Source organism: Stegodyphus dumicola, chromosome 2, assembly GCF_044657685.1.
Source record: "Stegodyphus dumicola isolate Sdum_Otavi_A_Nest chromosome 2, ASM4465768v1".
Classification (NCBI taxonomy): domain Eukaryota; kingdom Metazoa; phylum Arthropoda; class Arachnida; order Araneae; family Eresidae; genus Stegodyphus; species Stegodyphus dumicola.
Window position 1 is genome coordinate 37,843,312 of NC_140769.1, and position 26,262 is coordinate 37,869,573.

The 26,262-nt window shown below is 33.6% G+C and overlaps 1 protein-coding gene across 1 annotated transcript in view; it reads left to right on the plus strand.

The window, feature by feature from the left end:
- The first annotated feature begins 14,179 nt into the window (after positions 1–14,179).
- LOC118185579 (pre-mRNA-splicing factor RBM22) overlaps positions 14,180–26,262 on the plus strand; it is a 38,065-nt gene continuing 25,982 nt past the window's right edge. Inside the window, exons 1-3 of the mRNA XM_035355457.2 lie at positions 14,180–14,281; positions 14,490–14,543; positions 22,782–22,944. Of these exons, the coding sequence (XP_035211348.1) occupies positions 14,228–14,281; positions 14,490–14,543; positions 22,782–22,944 (271 nt within the window). The 5' untranslated portion in view covers positions 14,180–14,227. The remainder of the gene's footprint in view (positions 14,282–14,489; positions 14,544–22,781; positions 22,945–26,262) is intronic.

The following is a 26,262-nucleotide window of genomic DNA, read 5'->3' on the forward strand; positions in this document are numbered from 1 at the left end:
GTTTTACAATTAATATTTATTCCATTGTACAAATATATGGAATTAAACCTTAATCAAATTAGGTTTCGTGAACAGTCTGTTAATAAATTATGATATTAACTTCACAACTTTTATTAATTTTTTGCATCATAAAGTAGATGTCTGCTTTACGTAGTAGCCCACCAGTAGATGTCTCTCGAATTTCTACATTTGTACGTGTTGTAAATATGGCGATGCAAAACGAAAAGCAATAGTTCGTTTATGTAAATCTAATTGTATTTCCTTCGCTTTACATTTCATATAATATTAATATTATATCAAGTTATCCACCACTCTGTCAAAGTTAGCCCACCAGTTGAGCGGTAAAATCGTTGAAAACTGATAGTTCGATCTGGGGTTTGAATCCCGGCGAAGGGGCTGGCTGCATAGGTGTTTTCCCTCTTGTATAACGTGCATATAAGCAATTTTCTCTTAGAACGTATTCCGCGAAGACATCCATTTCCTAAGACAAATAGCCCTCGAGTGTTATCATAATTAAATAAACCAAAACTTATCAAAGTTAACTGTCGTTGAATATTATAGGTGAAGATGGCAAAAAGATAAATGGTAAGAATTTCAAAAGTATTTAATTTTATTGGTATTTAAATTACCTTTTCGGCAAACTTATGTTTTTTTAATCTACTTCTTTCAAAAACTTTTGTTATCAGTATTAAAACAAGACCGTTCAGTTTTTTCGACAGTTATATTTCAATAAACTTTTTATTCTTATCGAATTCTTTTAAAACTTTAGTTGTATCTTTCAGAGAAACTGTGATTAATTTTCTAGACATTTTAACTAGAAATTAACATTAAAGTTAACTAGAGGACATGTAGCTGGGCTAAAATGTGCTTACCGAATGATAGGGAAATAAAGCCTTTCGCAAACGCTTTTGATCAACAGAATTCAACATTTATTCTGCCCCATTTAGTGATCCGATATTAATATCGGGTGCAAATATTGTACATCGTAAAATTTTGTCAATTTTTTAGACTCGTAAATTGCATTAGAAAGCATATTTTTTAAACTTATCTATAATAATATCAGATAAATATAGCTGTTTGAAACATTGTAAGAGTTTTAATATAAAATTTTGTTTCATTTATTTTTATTGAATGATGAGATATGATCAAAACTCTTAACTTAGTTTATATCGTCGAATACTTGGTTTGAAATTACACACTACGATACAGGTATATCGTGCATAAGATTTTCGCTTTTCTGAAATAGAGCGAAGAATCAATCTAAATATAGTCAAGTTTCAATAAGCCAAAACTGAAAGAAAATAACTCTCGAAAAAGCAAAATATTAAAAAATTGACCCTGAATCAGTATCATTTTCGAACAGTATGTTTTTGATCTTTACTTTGGCTTACCTTCGTCATTTACAACCATTTCATTTTACAACAAGCCCACCAGCGGCCGAGCGGTAAAGTCGCTGAACACTGGTAGTTCGGTCCGAGGTTCGAATCCCGCGAACGGGCTGGCTGCATGGGCGTTTTCGTGGTTTTCCCCATGTGTAACGTGTATACGAGCCAGTTTCCCTTAGAAAGTCCTCCACGAAGGCATCCCTCCCCTTAGGCAGATAGCCCTCGAGGCTTTGCCATAATCACACACACACACACACACATTTTACAACCACTCCGCCAAAGATTTTAACTAACTGCAATTCATGTAATCCAAGCTTTAATGTATATTCACAGCTTGGCAATTAAGTAATCAAATTGTATTAAAAAACATAAAAGTTGCAGAGTTCGCCCTGACGCAACTTCCTGTCTTAAATAAAACTGGTTATTAAAGAGAAGGCTTATAGATGTCTGTTTTTGGCATGGTTGTAGGAGTTTTAGAATAACGAATTGATTTTTCTCTCTTCCACGTCAGAAAAAATCTGATGCAGACACAAGACTTCCTGGTATGGCCAATTAAATTACATACAATTTTACTGTATTTCACGTAAACTTATTTCCTCGAATTTCGTTACAGATATATTTTTCATTTAATTAATTCAGTTCTCACTTCGCGGCAAGACAAAAACATATAAAAATTCAAAACATCTTCATTAAAAATTGTAAAATGCAGAAAAACATAAAACACCAAATGCAGTTAAAATTAGTTTTTAATTAGTTACGTAAAAACAGGCTATTCGGCCAGAGAGCAGGAAGACATATTTTCCGGTGCACACATTTGAAAGTTTACTTTTGGTCTCACTCGGTAAAAAAAAAAGTTAAGTTGGTGCGCAAACTGAATTAATTCACTGTTCTACGAAGAGTTTTAAATGTAAATTTACCAGCATATAAGAATAAAAAAATTTGAGCTCCCCCAGCCTGGAAACAGAGTGAATATACATATGTAATAATACATCTGATGCTGCCGATAAAAACCAAACAAAAGAAAATGCACAAGTACGTGTTACAGCAAGCCCCCATATACAAAATTTCAGTGTTCCGAGGTTATTCGTTCTTGAGTTATGCGGGATGTATAGGTACGTACCTACAGACGTAACGAAAAAAATTTCTTCTGAATCCATTTTAAATTTTACAATCCGTTTTGGAAAAAAGTCCTTTATTCTGTCCGTACGTTCAGATAACACGCAAAAATATTTTTCTGATCTCGAGAACGCTCGAAATTAATATTTTCGTTGAAATATGATACCCGAAATTTTCCGCGATAATTTGAGAAACCATTTCAGTTTTTGAGCAGCTAAAAAAATGGCAGGGAGACAAATGTGTATCATACGTGGGATGAGTAATTACTCGTACTTATTCTCAAGGCAGAGTGGCTCTGCGAAGTGGTTATTGACCGGTAAGAAGGTGCATTTTTTAACAATAAAATGGTTTTCTACTGAATAACGTAAGTTTAAAAATCATCTGCTTAATTTTTCAGCTATTCAAGTCCGCTGTTCAGCTAAATGTTTAAAATTGCATCTCTGTTTTGACACCGCAGCTTCTAAGAAATTCTAATATCAGTTATTCTAAACAACTGTTTAATCTTCCTAGAATAAGTAACGTAGATAGGTAATCGTCCCACCGTTAGCTTAATTTTTAAGAACAGCTGTTGTTCCGAATTTTACAAAACTTCGTAGTTTGGCATCATTTGAGACTTAGAGTCGAAAAAGAATAAAAGTCCGATTTTGTATCATAATGCTTACGCTAGAACAACACTATATATATCCTAAGTTACGCTTTAAAAAAATAAAAAATGGTAGTTAAATTTCATTAATCGACCAAGTAGGAGATTTATACCTGTCTCTTTTGTAGACCAAAGGCGCAATTTGACCAGAGGTGCTCTTAATTTCGCTTTAGCATTTTGCGTCGGTTCACTTTGCAAATTGTTGCCACCCAATATTAGATCCCTGCATTATATTTAAAGAAATTAAATGAAGAATCTTCATGAATGTATATATGTTTCTAAAAAACAACGGTACCTAGAATTCAAAACAAATTTTGAATAACGTAGTCCTTCACTCGAATATGGGCATCTGGAATCCCAAATTTGGAATTTTGAATTTTTTATTATCTATTCCAGATTTTGTAAAACTTAACGAATTTTTGATTACCAAACTCGAGAATTTTAAAGCGAGCAATGGCAACATTGTATGGTTAAAAAAATTATTTCAAGCGCGCGAGACTGTTTATCGGAAATTCTAATGATATGCTGTTTTTAAATATTTTTAGCCCAAAGGGAGATTATCCCAGGTGCTCTCGAAACGTGTATGTGTGTGTAAATAAAAGAAAAAAAGGCCCCTTAGGGCATCATATAAAATCTGAAAGCTTTCAGGTTTTTTCTAGTGGGTTTTCATATATGTATAATATAATCCCCTCCCAGTTACCCAATGGCGTATAGTACAGGACAGCGGTTCTCAACCTTTTGACTAACGCGAACCATCTAAACAAAAATTGAAAACCTTTAGTACCAGCACTACAAAGTACAGTGTGCGGCAGGGGAACTTCCTTATTTGAAAAGAGCGCCATCTAATGACATTTATTCCGGGAAGAGTGAGGTGGCGCTCATTGAAATGAGCGGTGTCTAACGTTTTATGTCATGTAGTTTTAGTACCGATCATGCAGTGGACGAGAGAGAAGCGCTCTTTCGACGCAGAGTCGTACTTTTCAACGTACTGCATTTTCATCCATATAAATTGTCAGTGGTGCAAAAACTTAATCCATGCGATTTTCTTTCACGAAAAAATGCATGCGATACCATTCTTGACAATATGCCTCATGATGCCCTTTAGCGATCAGGCTTATTTTCATCTTTCCGGTTGCGTAAATAAGCGCAAAACATGCGCTACTGGAGTGGCACGAATCCCAGAGAACTTAATGAGAAGCCCCTCCTTACAGAGCGTGTGACTGTTTGGTTTGCATTGTCTAGAATAAGCATCATTGGACCGTGGTTTTTTTTAAGAACATTTGCTTGGGTGCGTTATCTCCTTACGAAGCGATCTTCAGTGGCCAAAGCGCTCGCCTGATTAAGCCCCGTGTGATTTCTTTTTGTGAAAACGTCCAAAGACCCTGGCTCAGCTGAAGAACAATATACGACAACATACCCATTGATATGCTGGTAAAAGTGGAAAGAAGCTTCAAAACTCGACTATCTCAATGCATTGACCAGAACGGAGGCCGCCTTAATGATATTATTTTTAAACCATAATAAAAAAAACTTTAAATGTCTCTCTGTAACTTCGAAAAAAACTAAACTGATATTGCTTATACTATTTATGTTATTCAGTTCTAAAATAAGGTAGTTTCCCTGCCGCACCCTGTACTACTACCACCAGTACTCTTAAACAAAGCTCAGATCGCGTAAATTTACGAGTGTTATAGAAAAAACTCGATCAGGATGTTGGGGTTTTAATTTTTGAATTGTATAGTTAAAAATATCTTGCTTCTTTGCGTACCACCTATTTTTCTCTTGATCAACCCCTGATATAGGCAGTCTCTAAAGAAAAGTTTGTTTTCTGCAGAACGATGAAAAAATTGTTATCACAAACTGTTTGTAAAAAAATTTCAATACAGCGAACAGAAATTAAAAGAAAATGCGAGGAATAACAGCAGTGGTGGTATGTGGTGTATTGAGAATACGGGAAAGCACACTAGGGCTATCTGCCTAAGGGGAGGGATGCCTTCGGGGAGGACATTCTAAGGAAACTGGCTCATATAAACGTTACACATGGGGAAAACCACGAAAATGCCCACGCAGCCAGCCCGTTCGCGGGATTCGAACTTCGGACCGAACTACCAGTGTTCAGCGATTTTACCGCTCGGCCGCTGGTGAGCCGAATAACAGTAGTGATACATGATGATATAACATTTTAGAAACTCTCTTTATGCACAAAAATATGTAATTTTACTGTATATGCTCCGGAATGTATAAACTATGTTACCGTGAAAGATAGAAATCTGTAGAATGTCAACATTCACATAGTTGCTCGGTGTATGTCCGACATATTTGCTAAATATCTTGATTTCTCACTTAACCGTGCCGGTATTCACCATTCACTGATGGTGAGTATTAAATAAAAATATTTTTTTACTTTTTTAAATCATACTTTATTATTAAAATATGATACATGACAAAAGAGGAGAAAGTTTAAGTAGCAGCGCATGTATTAGGGCTTCCCAGAAACACAAACGAGCGTGCAATCATAAGAGCAGCCACTTCAGCACTAACAATGTCGCTAGCATCAATCCATTTATCACCTTCCAGGCATCCGGCGGTATCAAGGGAAACCATTCGAAGAGGACTGGCAGACACTGACGGACTGGTGTATGCTGCTGACGTCCATTAACACACTTACCACTGACCCTCATCACAGGCAATATTGATTGTATTTTTGCTGATTTCGGGCAAGCTGGAGTGTGTCAAACTAGAAGCGTGTGATCTTCAGCGATAAATCCCGTTTCATTCTCAATGGTGATGACCAAAGCACAAACGTGTGGATGCGGCCAGACCAACTGTCGGATCCGGCATTTGTTGTAGAGTGTCATACGACGATTACGCAAGGTGTGACAGTATTGGGAGCGATTTGTTGGGACACAAGACCACCTCTAATCATCTTTCATGGCACTATGACGGCTTGCAGTTACATGGACACTATTTTAATGTCGGTTGTACTGCCCATGCTATCAAGTCGCCCAAGTGCTATTTCTCAGCAAGAGAACGCTCGTTCACATACTATACGACTCTCCCAAAAATGTTTCAAGGATATGACGTAATCCCGTGGCCTGCCAGGTCACCAGACTTCTCGCTAGTTTGGGACATGCTTGAAAGACAACTGCAGCCGTCCTGGAATATTGACGAATTTTCTGCCGAAATATCATGGTATGATCTTCTGCAAGGGGTCATAGGTGACCTACTTGACTCGAAGTCACGCAGTGTTTCGAATTGTATAACTACCAGAGGTGAATGTATTACTTACTAATTTGTAACCGTTTTCATGACATATTTTCTTAATAAAACGATCTTTTGTTCTAAATTTGTAATAATTTGTTTATTTTCTCATACACTATATACATGCTACGTTTCGTGGCAGTAGTTCATTTCCTTCTGGGTGCATGTATTTTTGTGACAGAGTGTATTTCGACATCAGTCAATATTTTTCTTACTTTCCTTTTGCTGTGAAAATCCTGCCGTACTAGTACCGTTTATCATTTTTAAAAACAAACGTAAAAAATTCAAACTCTAAATTTAAAAGCCACTCACATAAAAAAAAATTCGACTAACGTCTTTAAAGGCTTTTTCGTTACAAATTTCATCATAATATTAAGTAGTAATGACAGTACAACGGGCAACGCATACATACATTTTCGAATTTATAGTCCTTTTGCCACCTATGTTAACGTAATTTACAGCACTAGAATTAAGATGGTAATTATCATCGGACAATATTTACATTCGCCGAAACTACATTTGAATGTTTTGTACTATGAATACTGTTCATCAATATACATTTTATGCAATAAAATATTTTTTGAATAATTCTGTCAATTTTACGTGTTTTATATTTTTTTTCCTTTTTTCTCAGTTTAATGATGATACATATTTTACAAAAAAGTCGTCAGTAAGGAAAGTCGTTTCATTTCTTGAACAGATTACCAATTCCATAGACAATACACATACCGGTGACATATAAACAAAAAAGCAGATTTGCATGTCCATCAACTGCTTTATGAATGACATTATCTTTTTCAGTCAGAGATTTAACATAGCAAGCACAGTAGTTATTTGAAAGATATCCGTTATGTTCTCTTGTTGGTACCTCAGTTTCAGTTTCTTGCCCAGATTCGTCAGCAGAAAGCTCCGTGTTATTTTCTTCTTCATTCTCTTTTAATTCTGGTTCAGTATATTCATTCGCTAACGCGCTAACAATGATAACATCAAGAAGATTGCCCACAGGGTCTAGAACATCAGGTATCTTGAGTTTTTCGAAATTCGTTTTAGAAGAGTACTGTATTCGCCTTTTCCTTTTCGGTAATCCTTTTCCTTCGTTGACGTTTAAAAGCATATTTGAAAATGATTCTCGCTCTGAATCATTCAGTTCACAGTGTGTTCCGATTAAGCCAGTTTCATTACTTGAAACATTCTCATGTTCCTGAGGATTAGTCATATTATCGTCAGAATTCAGCATTATATTTGAAATTTCCATGGATGATGTTTCTTTTCATTGTTATTGTATTACTATCAAAACTGTTATTTCCATTTTTTTGGTGTAAATTGAATACTGTCACAGGAATCCATTTCAAAATGTTCTGTCGATAGATCGGCTAAATTACTATCAATTCGCTTGTCATATTTCCACTAATTCTGATGATGCTCTTCTCCTTTTCGCAGGTTGGTTCATACATTCTATGCCAGATTCGATTTTCGCAGAGGTTCCATTTCCAATGTATTGATTATTAGATGCTTCATCGTTTACTGCAGCTGTATCAGTGACTTCTTCCGATTCTTTATAGCCACATCCATTACAGGAACTATTCTTGAATTTTTCTCCATTGGTAATATTTTGGTCAAAATCCGGAATTTCATCGGAGTTACTAGACTAGCTTCAAAACAACCATTCCTATCCTTTGGAGAAATTTGACTGTTTGCAGACGAGACAGTTTCCTCACATCCTGTCCATAGATCTGTTAAATTAATGTCGTCTTCTTGGTTAATGTTTCTACTGATGATGCTGCTCATGCTTCTTTTGTCATGTGCAGATGTCCTCGTACATTGAATACCAGATTTTTTTTTTATCCGAAATTTGATGTTTAGTATATATCGCCCTTCAAGTGCATTTATATGCTTTATTAAAGGGCTTCTTCTAGTACCATTTGTATCAACATCAATTAATTCTTCACTTTAATTAACTGCAGTTTCATTCATCCGTAAGATTTTCTCAGAAGTGTCTTCACTTTTATTAACAGTAGAATTTTCGTGATGGATATTTCTTTCTTGACAATATAAATCAAATTCTCTGGAGAGGTCTTTGAGTATCATTTTGAGTAAGTATCATTTTCTGGATTAACACTTTTGTTAATTGGTGACATTGAGGTATCTCTAATATTACGTTTTACGTCAAAGTAACTATTTTCATTAGGTTTCAAATTGTGTGAAATAATTTCATTACCGCTATTTGCATAAAAAAAGAGAATAACCATACAACTTGCTTGAAATCCCACACATTTAAAAGCAATAGAAACTAAAACATTGCTTGGTACTAAGACCACAATCGCTGTTGGTCTTAAGAAGAAAAACGTATAAATTATGAACAGTCCATGCATTAATTGCAATCGCTTCTTTACGGCTCACTCAAACCAACTTGTAGAGTCATTAGGTTAATTAGAAGCAGGAAAGATGAAAAATACGCAACCGCCTTCGCCGGGAATCGAACCACGGACCTCTGAAATACCGGCTCAGTGTGCAGAACCACTACACCACGAAGTCACGCTAGGGAAGTGGAAGAAATACCTTATAACCTAAAAGCAGTTTTTGCTTACAAAACAACTTTAAATTAAAGCTTTAAATTAGAAAAATAAATCACTTTCTGAAAACACATTACTCCAGAAAGACAATAAAATTTCACTTGAAATAAATTGTTCAGCTTTTTTTTGAACAATATTTTTCTCTTTCTTACGAAGAATAAACTTTATTAACAATGCTATAATTTGTCGAAAGCTTCGTCAACAAGCACTTTGTTTTTTGCATCCTTTTATACATAATAAATAACAAATATTTTAATGTCTTCTTTTTAATACTGTATTATTTATTACATTAAAATTTTCAGTGTTCTCTGCTGAAATACAAAAAATCTAGAAAAATATCTTTAACAGCGAAATTAAAATGTAAAGATATTTTTAATTAAAATTGAATTTAATTAAAATTGAGTTGAAACATATTTCACATTCATTGAGGTAGTAGTAGTATACAACATTTTTCAAGCAAGTAAAATGAAAATTCTGTAATGTAAAATTTATGTTTGGTAGACAGCTTAGTGATTGCGGATTTTAAATAAGACGAAATATTCAAAATTTTTCCTCGAAAATATATCTTTATTAAATGAGGTACTGTCTACTTTTATTAATGACCTTTTGCTATCTTTTAGACAGTGTCATAATTATGTTTTCTTAAAACTTTTGAATTTTTAATTAAAAAATCAGAAGATCTGATTCTTTAATTGAAGCGTCAGAAGTCTAATTGACCTAATTTAATTCAGTTTTAATAAAATCAGATTTTCCATCATCAGCTTTATTAAAAAGTTTTTCATTTAAGGAGTTCTGCTTTGATAAAATCAGATCAGTTTTCAGTTTTAATAAAATCAGATTTTCCATCATCAGCTTTATTAGAAGGTTTTTCATTTAAGGAGTTCTGCTTTGATGTCTGAAGGCAGATGAAATCTAAATTGCGCAATGTGATGGTTATATGTTGGATGTAACATCACACGCCAACCCAGTGGCGGATTGGTCAAAGAAACTGGCCCTAGCCTCCCACATGAAATGTCATTATGCATATAAGTTATCATTGTCATCATCACTATAAAAATAATTTTATAAAATTTTTTAAAAAATAAATCTAAAAGCCTTCAGATTTTTATATTACCCCCAAAGGGGCGTTTCTTTAACGTTTTGCGTGTTACCTTTATTTATTAAATATCATGTTCTTCGCACTTAAACCATAATATTCAATTCAATAGCAATATCGCAAAATATTTAAACGAGTACATCTTTAGAATTTCCAATACATTGTCTCGCGTACTGGAGATTTAAAAAAAAAAAAAAAAAAAAAAAAATATTCGTATAGTGTTATCATTGCTCGCTTTGAAATGAAATTGTTGCTCTTCTTAATCAAAACCTCATAAATGCTTTACAGAATATGAAACCGATAAAACAAATTGCAAATTTTGGCTTCCAGATGCTCATATTCGGGCTAAGATGTACGTTATTCAAATTTGAGGCTTTAGGTACGGTTATTTTATCACAATACGAGAAACATACATACATTTATGCAGATTCTTCATTATTTAATTTCTTTAACCCTCTGAGCGATCAGGGTTTTCGCTACGAAAGCACAAATTTCCCAAAACTAGTATAAGAACAAATTATTTTTTTGATTTTAATGTAAAAACTCTGCTGGTATTTTATACCTGGATTTGTGTACTTTTGATATATTACCTTAATTTCTTTGACATATTTTAATATCCACGTATATTTACGTTCTTACAGATATCACAAAAAAATATTCTAAGCCTTATATATACGACCTTGCCGCTTACAGGGTTAAATATAATACAGGGCTCTAATATTTGATGGCAACAAATTAATATTGATGTGCCGTTTATAGTGAATCAAAGCAAAATGCCAAAACGAAATTAAAAGCCATTCTGGGCAAAATCCGACTTTGGGCTAAAAATATACCTTTGCAGAAAAGCAATACTTTATTTATATACATATAAAATAAACTACAAACAATAGATAACAGTGACTAAATAATTATATAAACAAAACAACAGCTGATTCATAATCAGCCGTTTAAATATTTTTTAATTCTAGGCCGGCTGGGCAAATATTTCCACCATAATATCTTCAATTTTCGCTTTAACCAAAATATCCTTCTCTGTGTTTATCAATAACAATGACTCCAAATTAGTTTGCCTCATAGTACCCCTTAATCTACTTTTTCTTACAATTTTTAATTTTAAAAAAGCTCTTTCGCATTCAACTTGCGTTATTGATAGTGCGAATACAAACTTATAAGCAAAGACATTGGCATTTGCGTTACTATATAATTAACTCTTGAAATGCAAATTAGATTACAAAAGTAATTTGTATATAAATAAGACAATTTTTCGAAAAATTGCATTTAGCTTTGGATGAATGCTCATTAATAGACAGAGCACTCTTTCCTTCTGACTCGGTATCAGATTCAAAATAATGATTTTTAAATTGAAGTTTCTAGTATTTTCCATTTACTTATTAGGTTCTGATTTACACTTGCATAGTGACCTAATAATAGAGATAAACATTCGAAAGAATTCGGCGGCAATGTCTTCGAAAAGTTTGGGGGAACGAGAAGAGGTATGTCTTCATACAACTTTCTGTACCCTTTAAACCTACTTTCATTGATGAAATTGTGTTATTCATTATAAAATTAAAGACAGTAACTTCGAATTGCTTTGCATTTGATTCACTTTTCGGCATCTTCTAGCAAGTAGTTCTACTTCTATAATTATATTATAACTCAGTCTTTCTAGTTTACTATTGCAATTCATTGCAACCGATTTTGATGCATTAAATATTAAATCAACTTCCTAGAAATCACTTTTAAAGATCTTGTAGTTTCCCAAACCATAATATATGCTAAAATGTTTTAGAGCTATTAGGTTATTTTGAAGCAGAAGACACGAAAATTGAGCAATGCCCTCGCCGGGACTCGAACCTGGAACTCTGGAATACGCGCTGATTGTTAACCGTTACGTCATGAAGGCATGCAGAAACGAGGGCGAAAATACCTTATATACTCCCTCTTTTAAAGAGCGACTGGAAATTAGGAGACTTAATCGCCAAATCCTGGTGGCTAAAAATCAACATCCGCCACATTTTAGTTCGGGCGCCATTATAGACGGATTAGGTAATAATTATAATGTAATCTAATCATTTAGTCTGCAAATATTTAGTTACTGGCTCAGTATATTGAAATATTTTCAATTATACGAGAGGAGACAAAATTATTCAAAAACGTTGATCTTTTGTCCGGAATAGCTTTTGCCATTTGTGGTATCTGGGCATTTTGTATATGATTGGAAGCAATGCTGTTGAGTATAAGTATTAATTCCATCAATCTCTCATTCCTCCTATAAATCTCTCATTCCTCCTATAATCCTCCTATAAATCCTATAAATCTCTCATTCCTCCTATAATCTATAAAGCAAATTGGACACAAATTGATATGCATACAGGTTTCGACGGAAAATGCAAAATTTTACATTTTGGCTGCCAATGAATGAACGGTTGTCGCTCCAGTGCATCTGATCTGCGCAACTGGCAGGATATTTAAGAGAAATTACGATTCAAGCTCATAAATTCTTCACGAATTTCATCCCGTATACTCTGGTAGACAGTAACTATGCCGCGCATACAGGTGCGCGAACGATATGCGCAGATGTTCGAATTTGAGAGAGGTCGTGTCGTTGGATTCAAAGAAGCCGGTTGGTCTTATCATTCGAATAGCTCGACATTTGAGCAGAAGCGATGCCACTATTAGACGATATTGGTAGGAATGGGTGAACCATGGCCGCACACAGCGTCAAGAAGAAAGCGGTAGGCCTAGAGAAGCGACAGAACGTGAAGACCGAGCAATCGTCAGAGCGGCACTCACAGCCCCAGATGCACCATTATCATCGATTGTACGTGCAACTAGTGCTTCAGTGACCGCAAGGACCATTCATAGACGGCTCTCACAGAAAGGGGGTTAAGGTCACGGCGCCCCTTGCGCCGACTACCATTATGCTCTGTATAACGTCAAGCCCGTTTGCAGTGTTGTCGGGTTCATTCGCACTGCATTGTCACTGATTGGAGTAGAATAGTCTTCAGTGATGAGTCTCGCTTTGAACTGAGCCCCGATGACCAGCGAAGGCGAGTCTGGAGACGCCCCAGACAGCGGTGTGATACCAACCTGACTGTCTTTCGGCAGAGAAGCCGACAACCAGAAGTGATGGTCTGGGATGTCATTTCATTTCATAGTAGGACCCCTTTGGCTGTCATCCGTCGCAACCTAACAGCACAGCGGGACGTCGACGAAGTTCTAAGGCCCGTTGTTTTGCCTTTCATGTCACGCCACCCTGGGCTTACATTTCAGCAAGATAATGCCGCCCCTACATTGCACATGTTTCTACTGCTTGCCGAACATTACCTTGGCCAACAAAGTCGCCGGATCTCTCTCCTATTGAGCACGTTTGGAGCATTATGGACAGGGTTCTTCAACCAGCTTGGGATGTTGACGATCTAACGCTCCAATTGGACAGAATTTGGTACCATATCCTTCAGGAGGACATCCGCAACCTCTATCAATCGATGCCAAGCCGAATAATTGATTGCATAAGGGCCAGAGGTGGACTTTTTCGCTTTTTCGCTGACTTTTTCGCTTTGTGAAGGTCTATCACTTCAATAAATCATCCAATTTTTCTCAAACTGTAATCATTTGTTTTTCTGTATGTGTACATCACTTCTACCGATTTTCGTCCCATTCGGATAAATCTTTCCTGGTGCGTCGTTTTTTTTTTTTTTTTTTTTTTTTTTTTTTTTTTTTTTTTGTCTTAAGAATGTATATTGCAGCTGTTGGTGTTGTGACTTTTCTCATTTGTCTGACAGTAACATCAGAACAAGCCCACTTGCCTTAGTGCTTGCTGAACATTACTTTGACCCCTCAGAAAGCTTTGTGCGGTGTATATAATTACCGTAATCACAGTGTTATTAAAAATAAGGAGAATATGAAAGGAATGCGTTGATTTCAAACAACGATTCAAGTTGATCCCTCGCTAAACATTATCTGTTTTGTTCCTCAGTGTACTTCTAAAGATTCCAAAAATCTAGAATAAAATCAAAGACGAATTTGAAGCACCATCTATCGGTCGGTAATCGGCATTTACTCTCGAACTTTTGGGCGAAATTGCACAGAGGAAGTTCCTAATGGCAAAGAATATGTTCTTTGCTAACGGCAACATCCGGTTAGATACAGTATGGCGACTTCGAAGGGAGCAAACAACTATAACAGATTAAATTGGGAAGATTCGGTAAACATTTTGTTCACTTTTCTTTTTTATTCTGTTTGGTTTTCTAAAGTTAATTAACACCTAATAGTTTTTATAGATCTTTTTTCATAGTTGTCTGATTTTTGTATGTACTGTGTTTTTCAACGATAAAGATTGTTTACTATTTAATATGTGTTTATGTATTTGATTTAATTTGTCATTTTTGTATTAAAACGTATAACTGTTGTAGGAATTCCCCGTGTTATGCCAGACATGTCTTGGAGACAATCCGTACATACGAATGGTAAGTTTTGTTTAGAATATTTAAATTTTAATGCTTTCATTCATTGTCGTCATACCTAAAGATGGTTTATAATAATTTATAAATCTATATACTTTTGCTATATAATATTTTTTGGAGTCAGTATAAAAAAAATATGAGATTTTTTGTAAGCAGTCTATTACCTTGCAAAACTTAATAGATTGATCCTGATACGATTCACTAATTTGTAATTAGAAATTATTTTGCCATGTTTAATATCTGTAATATTAAGTTTTTATTGATTATTTTAATTACTTGTGTGATTCAGATAAATGGATTTTCATTAAGTAATATTGCAGAAGCTTGTTTTCTAAATTGAATCTAGGGGCAAAATTTAGTGGTTTGTATTTTTCATAATAATTTTTATATGGGATTAAATTTATAGGCAAATTCTGCATTTATTTACACAGTGGGGCAGTAATGAATCCATATATGCTGTTAATATTATTTATGATTCTTTAAAAGAATAACTGCTGTATGTAATATCTTCTCTGACCTTGTGTAATGTTGACAATGGAAAAGATTTGAAAAATTTATTGTATTTCAGTTGTGTTATTAAGTATGATTACATGGATAATTTTGGGTCAGAAATCAACAACATTCATTTATAAAAAATTACCTTTGGTCATGTTTCTAATTTTGTCATGCAGTAAGCACATTTTTAGCAAGCAGTTAAGTATTAGGCAAGCCTTATCCCAGGTATTATATATTACAAAAATATTGAGCTTCAACACTCAAGACAACCAGATCGAGACTGTCCAACAGTTAGCGTAATTGTGGTGAATTCAGTTCTTGATGTTACCAAATCAAAAATGTTGTCTATAATTGCTGGTTTGTCTGAATCATTATTTGTTAATTCAGGAGACTAACTGTGTATATATATTGGATTCTTCATTTTAATTTTGAAATATGTTTTGGTACTTTTCTGTTATTGGAACCTTACTAAAAAATGTATGTATGTGTGTGTGTATACTAACATGTTTATAGATATATTGCCTTTGTTATTTTAATTTTGAAATGTGTTTGGTACTTTTCTGTTATTGGAACCATTTTCAGAAATGTATATATGTGTGTGTATAAATATACACATTTCTAAATGCAGTCCCAGTTACAGGAAAGTGCCCATTTTTCTGATCTTTTGAATTCTTCATCTCATGTTTGGGAAAAAATATATTTCAGGGTCCATCTTGATGAAAAATTGCCAATTGTTTTGCCACCACTCATGTTTGCATGTAATACCTTCCCAAGTAAAATGACGTCCAAAATATAATGCAATAAAACGTATTTAAAACATAAAAAAATTATAATCTCAATAAACTGCATTTTAAATCAAAATAAAACAAGGAAATAACATAAAATTAAAAATATCGAACCTGCACAGTACAAAAAAGAACTTACCTTATTTAGAAATTTCCATGTCTTCAGTGTGTGGCACACAGAATTCCCTAACAGCACCCAAAACTTTTTAAAAGTATCTGAACTAGAATCTATATACTACTGTCGTTACATAAATTCACAAAAGAAAGAATCATAAATGCTGTCTGTATTGCCGGATTCTTAGTGGCATTTCTTTCAAAAATCTCTTTTTATTACACCCCATTTGATGGTCTTGATGTGAACTCTGGTTTCCAGATTCTTAAATGTCACTTCATGATTTACTTAGAGGTGAATAAAGCCATTATCAGAAAGAAAATTGTACAACTTCCAGCAATTGTATAGGATGGTTGTTTCAGGTAAGATATTACATTGAATCCAACAAAGTTTCTTTTCGTCTGTCTTCAGTCTCTTAAAAAAAATACCTTCCACTTCCTCATTCTGTGCCACCAAACACCCACTTTCCTTCCACTTGTTACCACAGGCAGCCATTTTATGGTGTAAAGCACAAAATAAGCAACGTACTTAAACGAGGCCTTAATCTGCGAACTCTTTGTTTAAGCTAGGTAAGAACTTCTGCATAAAACTGTCTAGTCACAGCCTTGTCAGGTGGAACAAATTCTTGATGAATTAGCCCTTTGCTATTGATAAAAAGGAATTAACATTGTCTTGATTGTGGAGTTTTGGAATCAAAATTCATTTAGTCTTGGTGAACTTGGAGACCATCATTCGGAGCTCTGCCTTTTGCTTTTAGGGTCATATTGGTAACACCTAGACTCATCTCCCACTACTATTGAATTGAGGAATGCAAGGTCAGCATTAAGTCCATTCTTAATTGCTTTTGTTCCTACAAGAAATAGTGAACAAATATCAAACAAACGTTGCATTTCAGTAGGTCTTCTGTGAAACTTTGCTGAACCACCTACTTGGAAATGTTCAGTTCCTTGGTGAGTACTGGAATAATGAATTAGCATAAGCTCATGAAGTCATAAGCTCAGGAACTTTCTTAATTGTTTTTCGTGTGTGCTGGAATGTAGGCATCCAGCATGTGTGTCATCTTCGACATATTTGAAGCGACCTCGAAAATGGCTGAACCATTCAAAAGTGCAAGAGTGGGATTATGCTTCCTCTCCATACACTTATTTCAACATTTCATGTCTTTCTGCGGCAATTTTGCTCAATTTGAAGCAGAATTTAATGCTAATTCTGTGCTCTGTATCAACAACAAGACTTTGAAGGCCCGTTCACACGACTCGAAACGTAGCTTATAAAAGCGCATTTATGTTAATTATTTTGCGCAAAAATTATTTGTATATTTATGTTAATTATTTTGTGCAAAAATCATGTGGTTCTGTAATATAGCATCAACGGAGCTATCATCTTGTTACTTCGCTATGTTTCTGTATGAATGCGGCAAGATGTCGGAATAAGATGATTTTTTAATAGCTGAAACGTTACTGTTAAATACAGTAATTAAGCAGAGCCAAAAATGCAAAAAACGGCAATTATGGGTCCGAAAGATTTATGTAGAGTGACCTGTTAAAAGAGATTTTTTTTTTTTTTTTACTGCCTCGTTTGCGAAATTAATAACCTGAATTATTTTTTAATTACTTCAGGATGAGTATCGTTTAGTTTGACAGACTTTTGTATTGTATGAAATTTAAGATTTATAAAATTGCTTTGGAATACAGTATATAATGAGAATTAAATTACTTGAAACACCATCCACCATATAATAAAATCAACTTCACATTTTTAATCTCCTGTCTTCTTTGGTTTGCTTGCTTATGTGTGATATGGGGGTATGTGTAAAGGAATCTTTGTAAGAAGTAAAGCGTTCTATAATTTGATTATTTTCTATATATTATCACACAAATAAATTGGAAGAAAAAGCTCATTCAATAAAATTTCTAAAGATATGCTGTTTTTAAATACTTTCAGCATAATGTGATGTTAGCCCAAATGCTCTCAAAATGTGGATGTGCCTGTAAATTAAAAAAAAAAAAGGCCCGTTTAAGTGTAATTGTTTCGATTTGAAATCAGACTTTGTTTTATATCTAGTTTATTTCATTTAAGAACACATACAGATAAATGTGATTATTTACATGTAGAGTTTAGTATAAAGATAAAGTGATCCGTACATCTTAATGATAAAAAAAATTTCAGTATTTCATTAACGTGACTAACTTAACTGCTGCTTGCTTAGAAAAACGGGAATTCTCCAATCACAGCATTCGAAACTAGTTGCCAGATTCATAAATCAAACAAAATTACAAAACAAACTCTTAAATAATAATAAACGGGAAATGCTAAACTTAAAAGGAGTCATAACATCCTCCCCTCCTTTGCATTGCAGGCATGTTTTCCTTAAAGCAATGCATTATGAAAATGTATATTATGAAATTATGAAAATGTCTACATATAATAGACATAAATTTTAACACATGACATGAAACTGAACTAAGAACTGTAAATGTGTGAATATGACATCAAAGAACAAGAAACACATAAATGACATTACAATTATCTAAAGAAGAAAAAAGTCAATAACAGTTCATAAATCCATACATTTAACAGACACTTCTGGATGACTGCTGCACAATACCCTTACACTCTGCAGAATCTCTTTATCGCAAGTTTCTGTTTCTGGGATAGTCTGGGGATAAAAGTATATTTATGGGTATGTATCCCTTAGTGATTTTTGGAGGTACATGGATACCGAGTTTGTGCAATTCTTTGACCTTGTTATTTTGGTTACACGATGCCAACTCGGTATCCATGTACACATCGACCTATTTTTCACTTAAAAAAATATCCCAGAATTCCAAAAAATTGGCATTGTGCACTCCCTTTATCCATGTACACATCAACATGCTTTCACTTAAAAAAAATCCCAGAATTCCACAAAAATGGCATTGTGCACTTCCTTGAGTTTTTCCATGTACATATCAATATATTTTCACTTAAAAAGTCAAAGGAGCACCTAATTCTACAGTAGAGGCAGACAAAAAATGCAGTCTCAATAAACTACATTTTAAACCAAACAATAAAATAACATAAAAGAGGAAAAACCGGTTATGCATAAAAGCACTACACAAAGCAAATATTCACTTACCTTATTTAGAAATTCCTTTGTCTTCAGTCTGTAGCACACAAAATTTCTTAACAGCATCCAAAAACTTCCTAAAATTATCTGAACTCGAATCCGTATATTGGCGTCGCCACATAAATTCACAAAAGTAAGAGTAAAAAATATCATACTTAGTTCCGGACTGTCTGAAAAATAGCTACTAAGTAAACCTTCATTTACACGCCAGTCAATTAATGCACTTTTTCCCCTTCGTTCCAAATCGTACAAAAGCTTCAAATTAATCTTATTACATTCAGCTATTCTATCGTCTAAACAATAAAACAAGCAATGTACTTCCTAACAACACATACCACAAAAGCCCTTACAAAACATCCCATGATTCAAAATTTCCCGGAATAATGCAAATGATTACTTCATAATAGGGTTTCCGTAACATTCAAGTACTCAGGTTACCATAAATGAAACAACAACTTCATGATAACACAAGGGGTACCCTAAAGTCAACTTTTCAAAAAAAGTTTTTTTTTTTTTTTTTTACCCTAAAGTTCAAACGAGAGTTACGTCTCAGGTTTTTGAGGTATTTCAATGAAGTTGCCAGCAGAAGTAAGCTCCAGAGGATAAATTCGCTGGAGGGGCTGTATGATTTCACCATTGGCGACTCGTAGTTTTGCAACACGTTCAATATTGTCGTTGCCAGGAAACAGTTTAATTACCTGGTCTGAAGGCCAATTTATCCTGTTTGGATTCCTTGACTCAAATAGAACAATTTCTCCCGGAGAAATTGTTTTTCTCTGTGAAGATGATTTAGGACTTATTAATTCTCCTAGATATTCTTTACAGAAATGTTTTCGTAGATTTATCTGTAAAGTATGAAGATAATGTACACGTTTCATAATTTCAAATTCTGAATTCTTCATATGCAGAATACAAACTCTGTACTGTCGCGGATGCAAGTTTTGTTTTGATTCGAAATCAGACTTCATTTTATATCTAATTTATTTCATTTACGAACATATACAGTTACATGTAGAGTTTAGTACCGTTATTCAGCGGACTCGTCGGGGCTTTGGCGATTCCGGATTATAGATCATCAATTTAAATCTGGTAAGATGGCATGCAGAAATTATACAATTAAAAATATGAAACCGTAATTTATGAAATAAAAAGCAATTATGATCTAAAGGGTATCAAAATTTACAAAAAAAAGCGTAATATTTATTTGTTTACTTTATTAAACATTTCTTTCAATGTAAGTTGTTTAAGTTGCTTCATTTTTTGGGCTAATACTTTCTCTTTAATTCTATAAACAGACATAATTTCTTGTTCAGTTACAAAGTTCCACTGTTCAAGTTCTGTAATTGCTACTGACTAACTTGTCAATCGAAATTTTTTCGTTTTCATTAACCTCTCTGTCACTTTCTTCACTATCGGAAGCGGTACATTGAAACATGCTTTCGCTTTGTAGATCCTTTGGCAGCTCTAGAATTGGAAACTCTTTTTGACCTTTTTTTTTTTTGCAATGGATGTACATATGTATGTATGTATCTTGCATAACTCAAAAACAAGTTGTCTCAGAAGGTTGAAATTTTGTATATAAGACTGCTATAACACATAGTTGTGCAACTCCCTTTTTGGTTCAAATCGGCTACATCAAAAGAACATAAATATATATACCCACTCTGTTACTTGGCTCGGTGAGCTCAGTTTCTTTTATCCTTATATGTTGGTAAATTGTGCATTTTTTGCTTTAAAAGTGATTGAATTATGTTGTTTTTATGTTCCTTTTAAAGTTTTTATGCCTTTAGTTAATCTGCGTGCAATAGTTGTGGAATTATCAACAGTTTGAAAGTTGCTTAGGTGCGTCTGGCACTACTGGAGCAGCCATATTTGTTTACATCGAAATTTTGCAGGAAAAGTGAATAAGTCAGTTTTTATGCCTTCCGTGCCTTTTTGCCGAGTGTTACCAAAAGTAAACCTTTAATTTTGTACGCTGAAAAAACTGCCTTCTTTTCTGCTGGCCGAATTGCTTGTTTTTGTGAAGAAACTCTAATTTTAATTGTAAAAAAAAAAAAGGTTTTAAACAGTTTTAACTGTATTAATTATATTTATGTTTTTTTATATTTTTCAATTTTTAATGAAGATGTTTTGAGTTTTTAGATATTTTTGCCTTGCTGCAAATTGAGAACAGATTTTTGAGAACTGATAATTGAATGAGAAATATATATCTATAATGCAATTCGAGGAAATAAGTTTAAATGAAATGCAGCAACAAAAAAAAAAAAAAAAAAAAAAAAATGTTTAATTGAATAGCCGTACAAGGATGTCCTGTGGTGTCCACGTCAGATTTTGTAATGTATTTTTCTAATTAAGCAAGAAAAAGTAAAGAAAGTGCTGATAAATATAAATACTTGAATATAAGCAGTTTTTTATATTTATAAAATAAAACTAAACATTTAATAGGCAAATAAAAAGCTGACCACCTTCTTTCCCCTTGAAGTTACAAATTCCCCTTCCCAGTTGGAACCTTGTTCTAGAGTATTCGTTTGCATTGTCTACAAAAATCTAAAACTCTTCATTGAATTCTACTAGATTCAAATATGTTATATGAATAAAATTTATGATTTTTTTAAATTGATGTACAAAGGCATATCTCCTGTTTATGTTTGTTGCTAATTATAAATGTTCAATAACTTCTAATATATTCAGTATATTGTAAAAGTTTTAAATTTAACTAAAATAAACTTCTAGTAGTCTGATAGCCAAGTAATTAACTTAAAATGAAGCTGAATATTTGATATCTGGTAGCCTGCTAAATTGATCATAGGTTTATTTAGTATTTTTTATTTCAAAAATCTCGGAGAAGTCTCTTCATATTGTTATTTGATAAGATTATATTCAGCCCATTCTTAAAATGGATTAACCTGATCTGCATTGCTGTTATATACTTAATAAATGTAAAACAACAAGTAGAAGAATGTATGTCTGTGATAGTTGTTTTGTTAGATTTCCATAAGTAATAGTATTAAGAGTGCATTTACATTTTAAGGTACTTACGTATTAATGCAACCATTTTGACCAATTTGGCGATTTTTTGCAGATGAAAGCATACAGGTTACGTATGGGTTGCAAGTTGGTAGTTTTTATGCCCTTTTTTTTTTTTTTTTTCCAAAAAGATTTCCGAACTATTGATATCTTTAGTATGTCGGTAAGCATTATCAACATATGAAAAGAGAACATGCTTTAGCTATTTAAAGTACACATTTTAATTAATAAATAAAGATTACATTATGCATTAAAAAAATAAGAAAATTGTGGAGACTTGCTTCATGCGAACCTTGGCAACAGCAGCTATCTACAAACTTCATTTCCTCATGTTCCTTTTAGAAAATTTTTAGCAAAATTCTGTATTCCCACAGAAATTTTACTGCAGCATCTTCCATAGCTGGCAAATTTCGCAAGTTCATATTTTAAAATTAAGTTTAAGGCACTGTTGGAACTTAGAATTTAATGAAAAAGAACGTGTACAAAAATGTGGAATTGCTTGGCTGAAGGATTGTTATGAGCATGGTTGCTGGAAGAATGGTTATGTGTATGGTTACGAGAGTTTGACACATTCTGAAAATTCAGCGGCTTTTACTAAGGTGATTGCATTAATATGTAAGTACGCATTTCAAGATGTGTAAAATATAGATAGGATATTCTGTAACTGTTATTGATTGAAAATGTGTATTTTTGATACATTACTTTTCTTTCAGACCAAAGAACGCTTTGGGAAAGAATGCAAGATTTGTTCCCGTCCTTTTACTGTGTTCAGGTGGTGTCCTGGGTCAAGAATGAGGTTTAAGAAAACAGAAGTTTGCCAGACTTGCAGTAAACAAAAAAATGTTTGTCAGACATGTCTGCTTGATCTTGAATATGGTAAAATAATCTGCTTGTTTTTATATAAGATTAGAAGTTTTATCTAATTAGTAATCAAATGTAAATGCAATTAAATGTAAATATACAACTTCTTACATTTTCTAATAAATTTCAGAAGCCCTTTTAAAAGTGTAACATTATCAGAGATTTTTAAGACTTGAAAAAAAATTGGCAGTGTTAAAGTGTTTGAATTTTTTTTTTTTTTTTAAATGTGAAATAATTTACCAATTAAAAAATGGCCTTACATAAGTGCAGAAAATTCTGATGGATCTTCAGACATTGGACACAAAGGTCACAAATTTAAACAAGCTTCAAATTGAGTTATCAATTTTGTAAATTCTTCTTGCGTCAGAAGTTGTTTATCGTTTGCAATGTAACTTTCTAGATTTGACTGCAGCTTCCCATAATCCTCCAAAATGTGGCGCAGAGGGAGGATTAAATATCCACTTAATACCTTCAGTAGAGCAATATTTATTAACCAATTCATTTTTCTTCAAAGAACTTATTATTTTCAGTTCCTTATCTGCAGCAATAAAATTCATGCCACAATCACTATACGCTTCTATTGGTTTTCCTCTTCGAGATACAAAGCACTTCAAAGTGGCAACAAATGATTATGATGTTAGATTGCCTACTAATTCAATATGTATAGCTCTTGTAGCAAAACACACGAATACACAAATGTAGTATTTCATTGGTTTTACCCCTCGACCTTGCCTGGGCTTCATTTGAAATGGCCTGGCATAGTCAATCCCAACCTTAGGGAAAACCTTTGACTTACCATCATCTATGGTAAGATGGTGGTAAGTCAGACATCTGGGTAGATGTTTTTGCACATACACGATGGCATTTCACACATTTCCAAATCTGTTGTCTTATAACTGACCTAGCGTGGATTATCCAATAATCACGGTAGCAATAGCAGGAGGTCAGCATGAAGATGGGATGCATGAAAATGATTCACTATTATCTGGGTTATGTGATGTTTATTGGGCAACAAAATAGCATATTTTCTGAGCTGCATGGTGTTGGCTTGTCTTAATCTTCCTCTGACGCTTGTAAGTCCATTCTTATCAATAAATGTGTTCAAAGAAAGGATATTACTATTTGAGTTTAACAGTTGGTTATCCTTAAGAAGATTATATTTATTCAAAAGCTCATCCCTTTGATCTACTATAACAATTGCATTTCTAGCATATTACAATTCTTCTTTAATCCTTGTCGCTGTAGATTTAGCTGAATTATTTGCAAACCGAAAACACCATGCAACAATTAAGTTTCAAGAATGCTGAAACTTAATTAAGAACTGGAATTTGCGAAGCACCTGTTCCAATTGAACAAGAAAAATTTTTCCATTTTTTTTTTTTTTAAAGACTCTTCTGAAAATGGTAAGTTGATAGAGAACAGAATATTATTAATATTATTTAAACTAAGCCACTGAGGACCTGTCCACCAGAAGTCATGAGTAGAAAGTTCTGAAGGCAAAAGACCTCTTGATGCCATTCATCAGGATTCTCATTTCCTCTTATGCGATTCCAATGCGATGATGGTAAAACTGATTGAATTTCCGAAGTGCGGATGGCTACGAAGGTTTGTCAGCGTGTGGCTTCCGATTGTAGCTATGAGAAAACCATCAGTGAATCACTCCATGCGTAAATATCGTCAACATGAATTTGTGAAGAATTCTGCACAGCTTGTACCAAATGCACTGATAGAATGGCAGAGCAAAGTTCTAAACGAGGAATAGAAATTACTTTCAGGGAAGCTACATGAGTCTTTGATGTTAGTAGCTGCACTGAAACTGAGGAATTATTTGAAGACTTTATATAAATCACTGTGGCGTAAGCTTTCTCTGATGCGTCACAGAAAAATTAAGTTCTACATTTATAGCTTTGGGCTATAACACTTCTAGGAATACGAAAAGCATTCAAGATTTGCAATATCTTCACAATACATCTACCATCTTTGATTGATTTCATCTAGTAAGGGATCATCCCTCGAGATTTGTAATTTTCATATATCTTGAAGCAATATTTTTGCTGCAACTATGAAAAGTGTTAACCATCCAAGTGGATCTCTGTTCTCAAGATTTTCAAAGTGACAAGTAAACTCGTCTTGTGTTGGATATCACTCCAAATACAATAATTTTATTGATTTAGTATCAGCAATTGTGCAAGAAGAATTAGTGTTCTGAACATTCAATGAAGTTTTTAAAATCAAGCAATAATTTATACACCATTTATGCCATTGAAAGCCACCTTTTTGTAAAAGTTCACTCAGTTGTGAAATCAATTCTACTGCATTCTCTACTGTGTCTGAACCAAATAAGACATCATCAATATAACAGTTATGTAATATTATCTCAGCTGCCTTTGGGAATTTAGTTCTTTCGTAAGTTGTTAGTTGTTTGAGCATGCAAGTAGCCAGATATAAAGCTGAATTAGTGCCGTACCTGACTGTATACAACCTGTAAGATTTAATTGGCTTCGATAGAGCATCTCTTCACAATATTTTTTGGTAATCACGATCTTATTCATGAATTTGAACTTATTAATACATTTTCAATAAGTCACTAGTAATGGTTATGGGATAGCATCTAAACCTTAAAAAAAAAAAAAAAAAAAGTAAATAAGTCATCTTGTACCTTGGGACCATTCATTAGATTAATTAGGTGTCATTAAGCAATATCCCTGATGTAGTTTCTGCACTAGCACTGAAAATGACGCGTAAGTTTGTGGCAAGACTCAATTCTTTTAGCACATGATGATGAAGTATTTAATAATGCTCATTTACTTTATCTAGTATTATCATCAGATAATTCTTTTATGTGTCCAAGTGCTAAATATCTGGACATGAAGTCTTTATATTGTTGATATACTTCAGGAGGTTTTGTTAGTTTTTATTCTAGACTAAGAAAGTTGCGAAAAGCTGATGGTCTGGATTTACCTAACATATTTCTTTTAGGCTTGAATGGCAATTTTACTGAGTAAAGACCATTTTCACTACAGACGTGATTTTCCAAAAAATTGTTTTCACACAATCTTTCCTCCTTAGTTAAAGGTTTCGATGTGGGAATTCATTCCAAATCCCAAAATGATTTAACTAATTCCTCAGAGTTTATGTTTACCGTATTGATTGAAATTTGCTTACGGTTTGGGAATCAAAATGTGTAGTTCGAGCAATTACCGTTCTAACTTAGAACAAAATGCAAATGGAAGATTTTTGTCCCTTTTAATTACTTCTCCATTGATTAAAGTAAAAAATATGTTAACTCGTAGCAAAATATCAATTTCTCCTGATTCATGAAATGTTGGATCT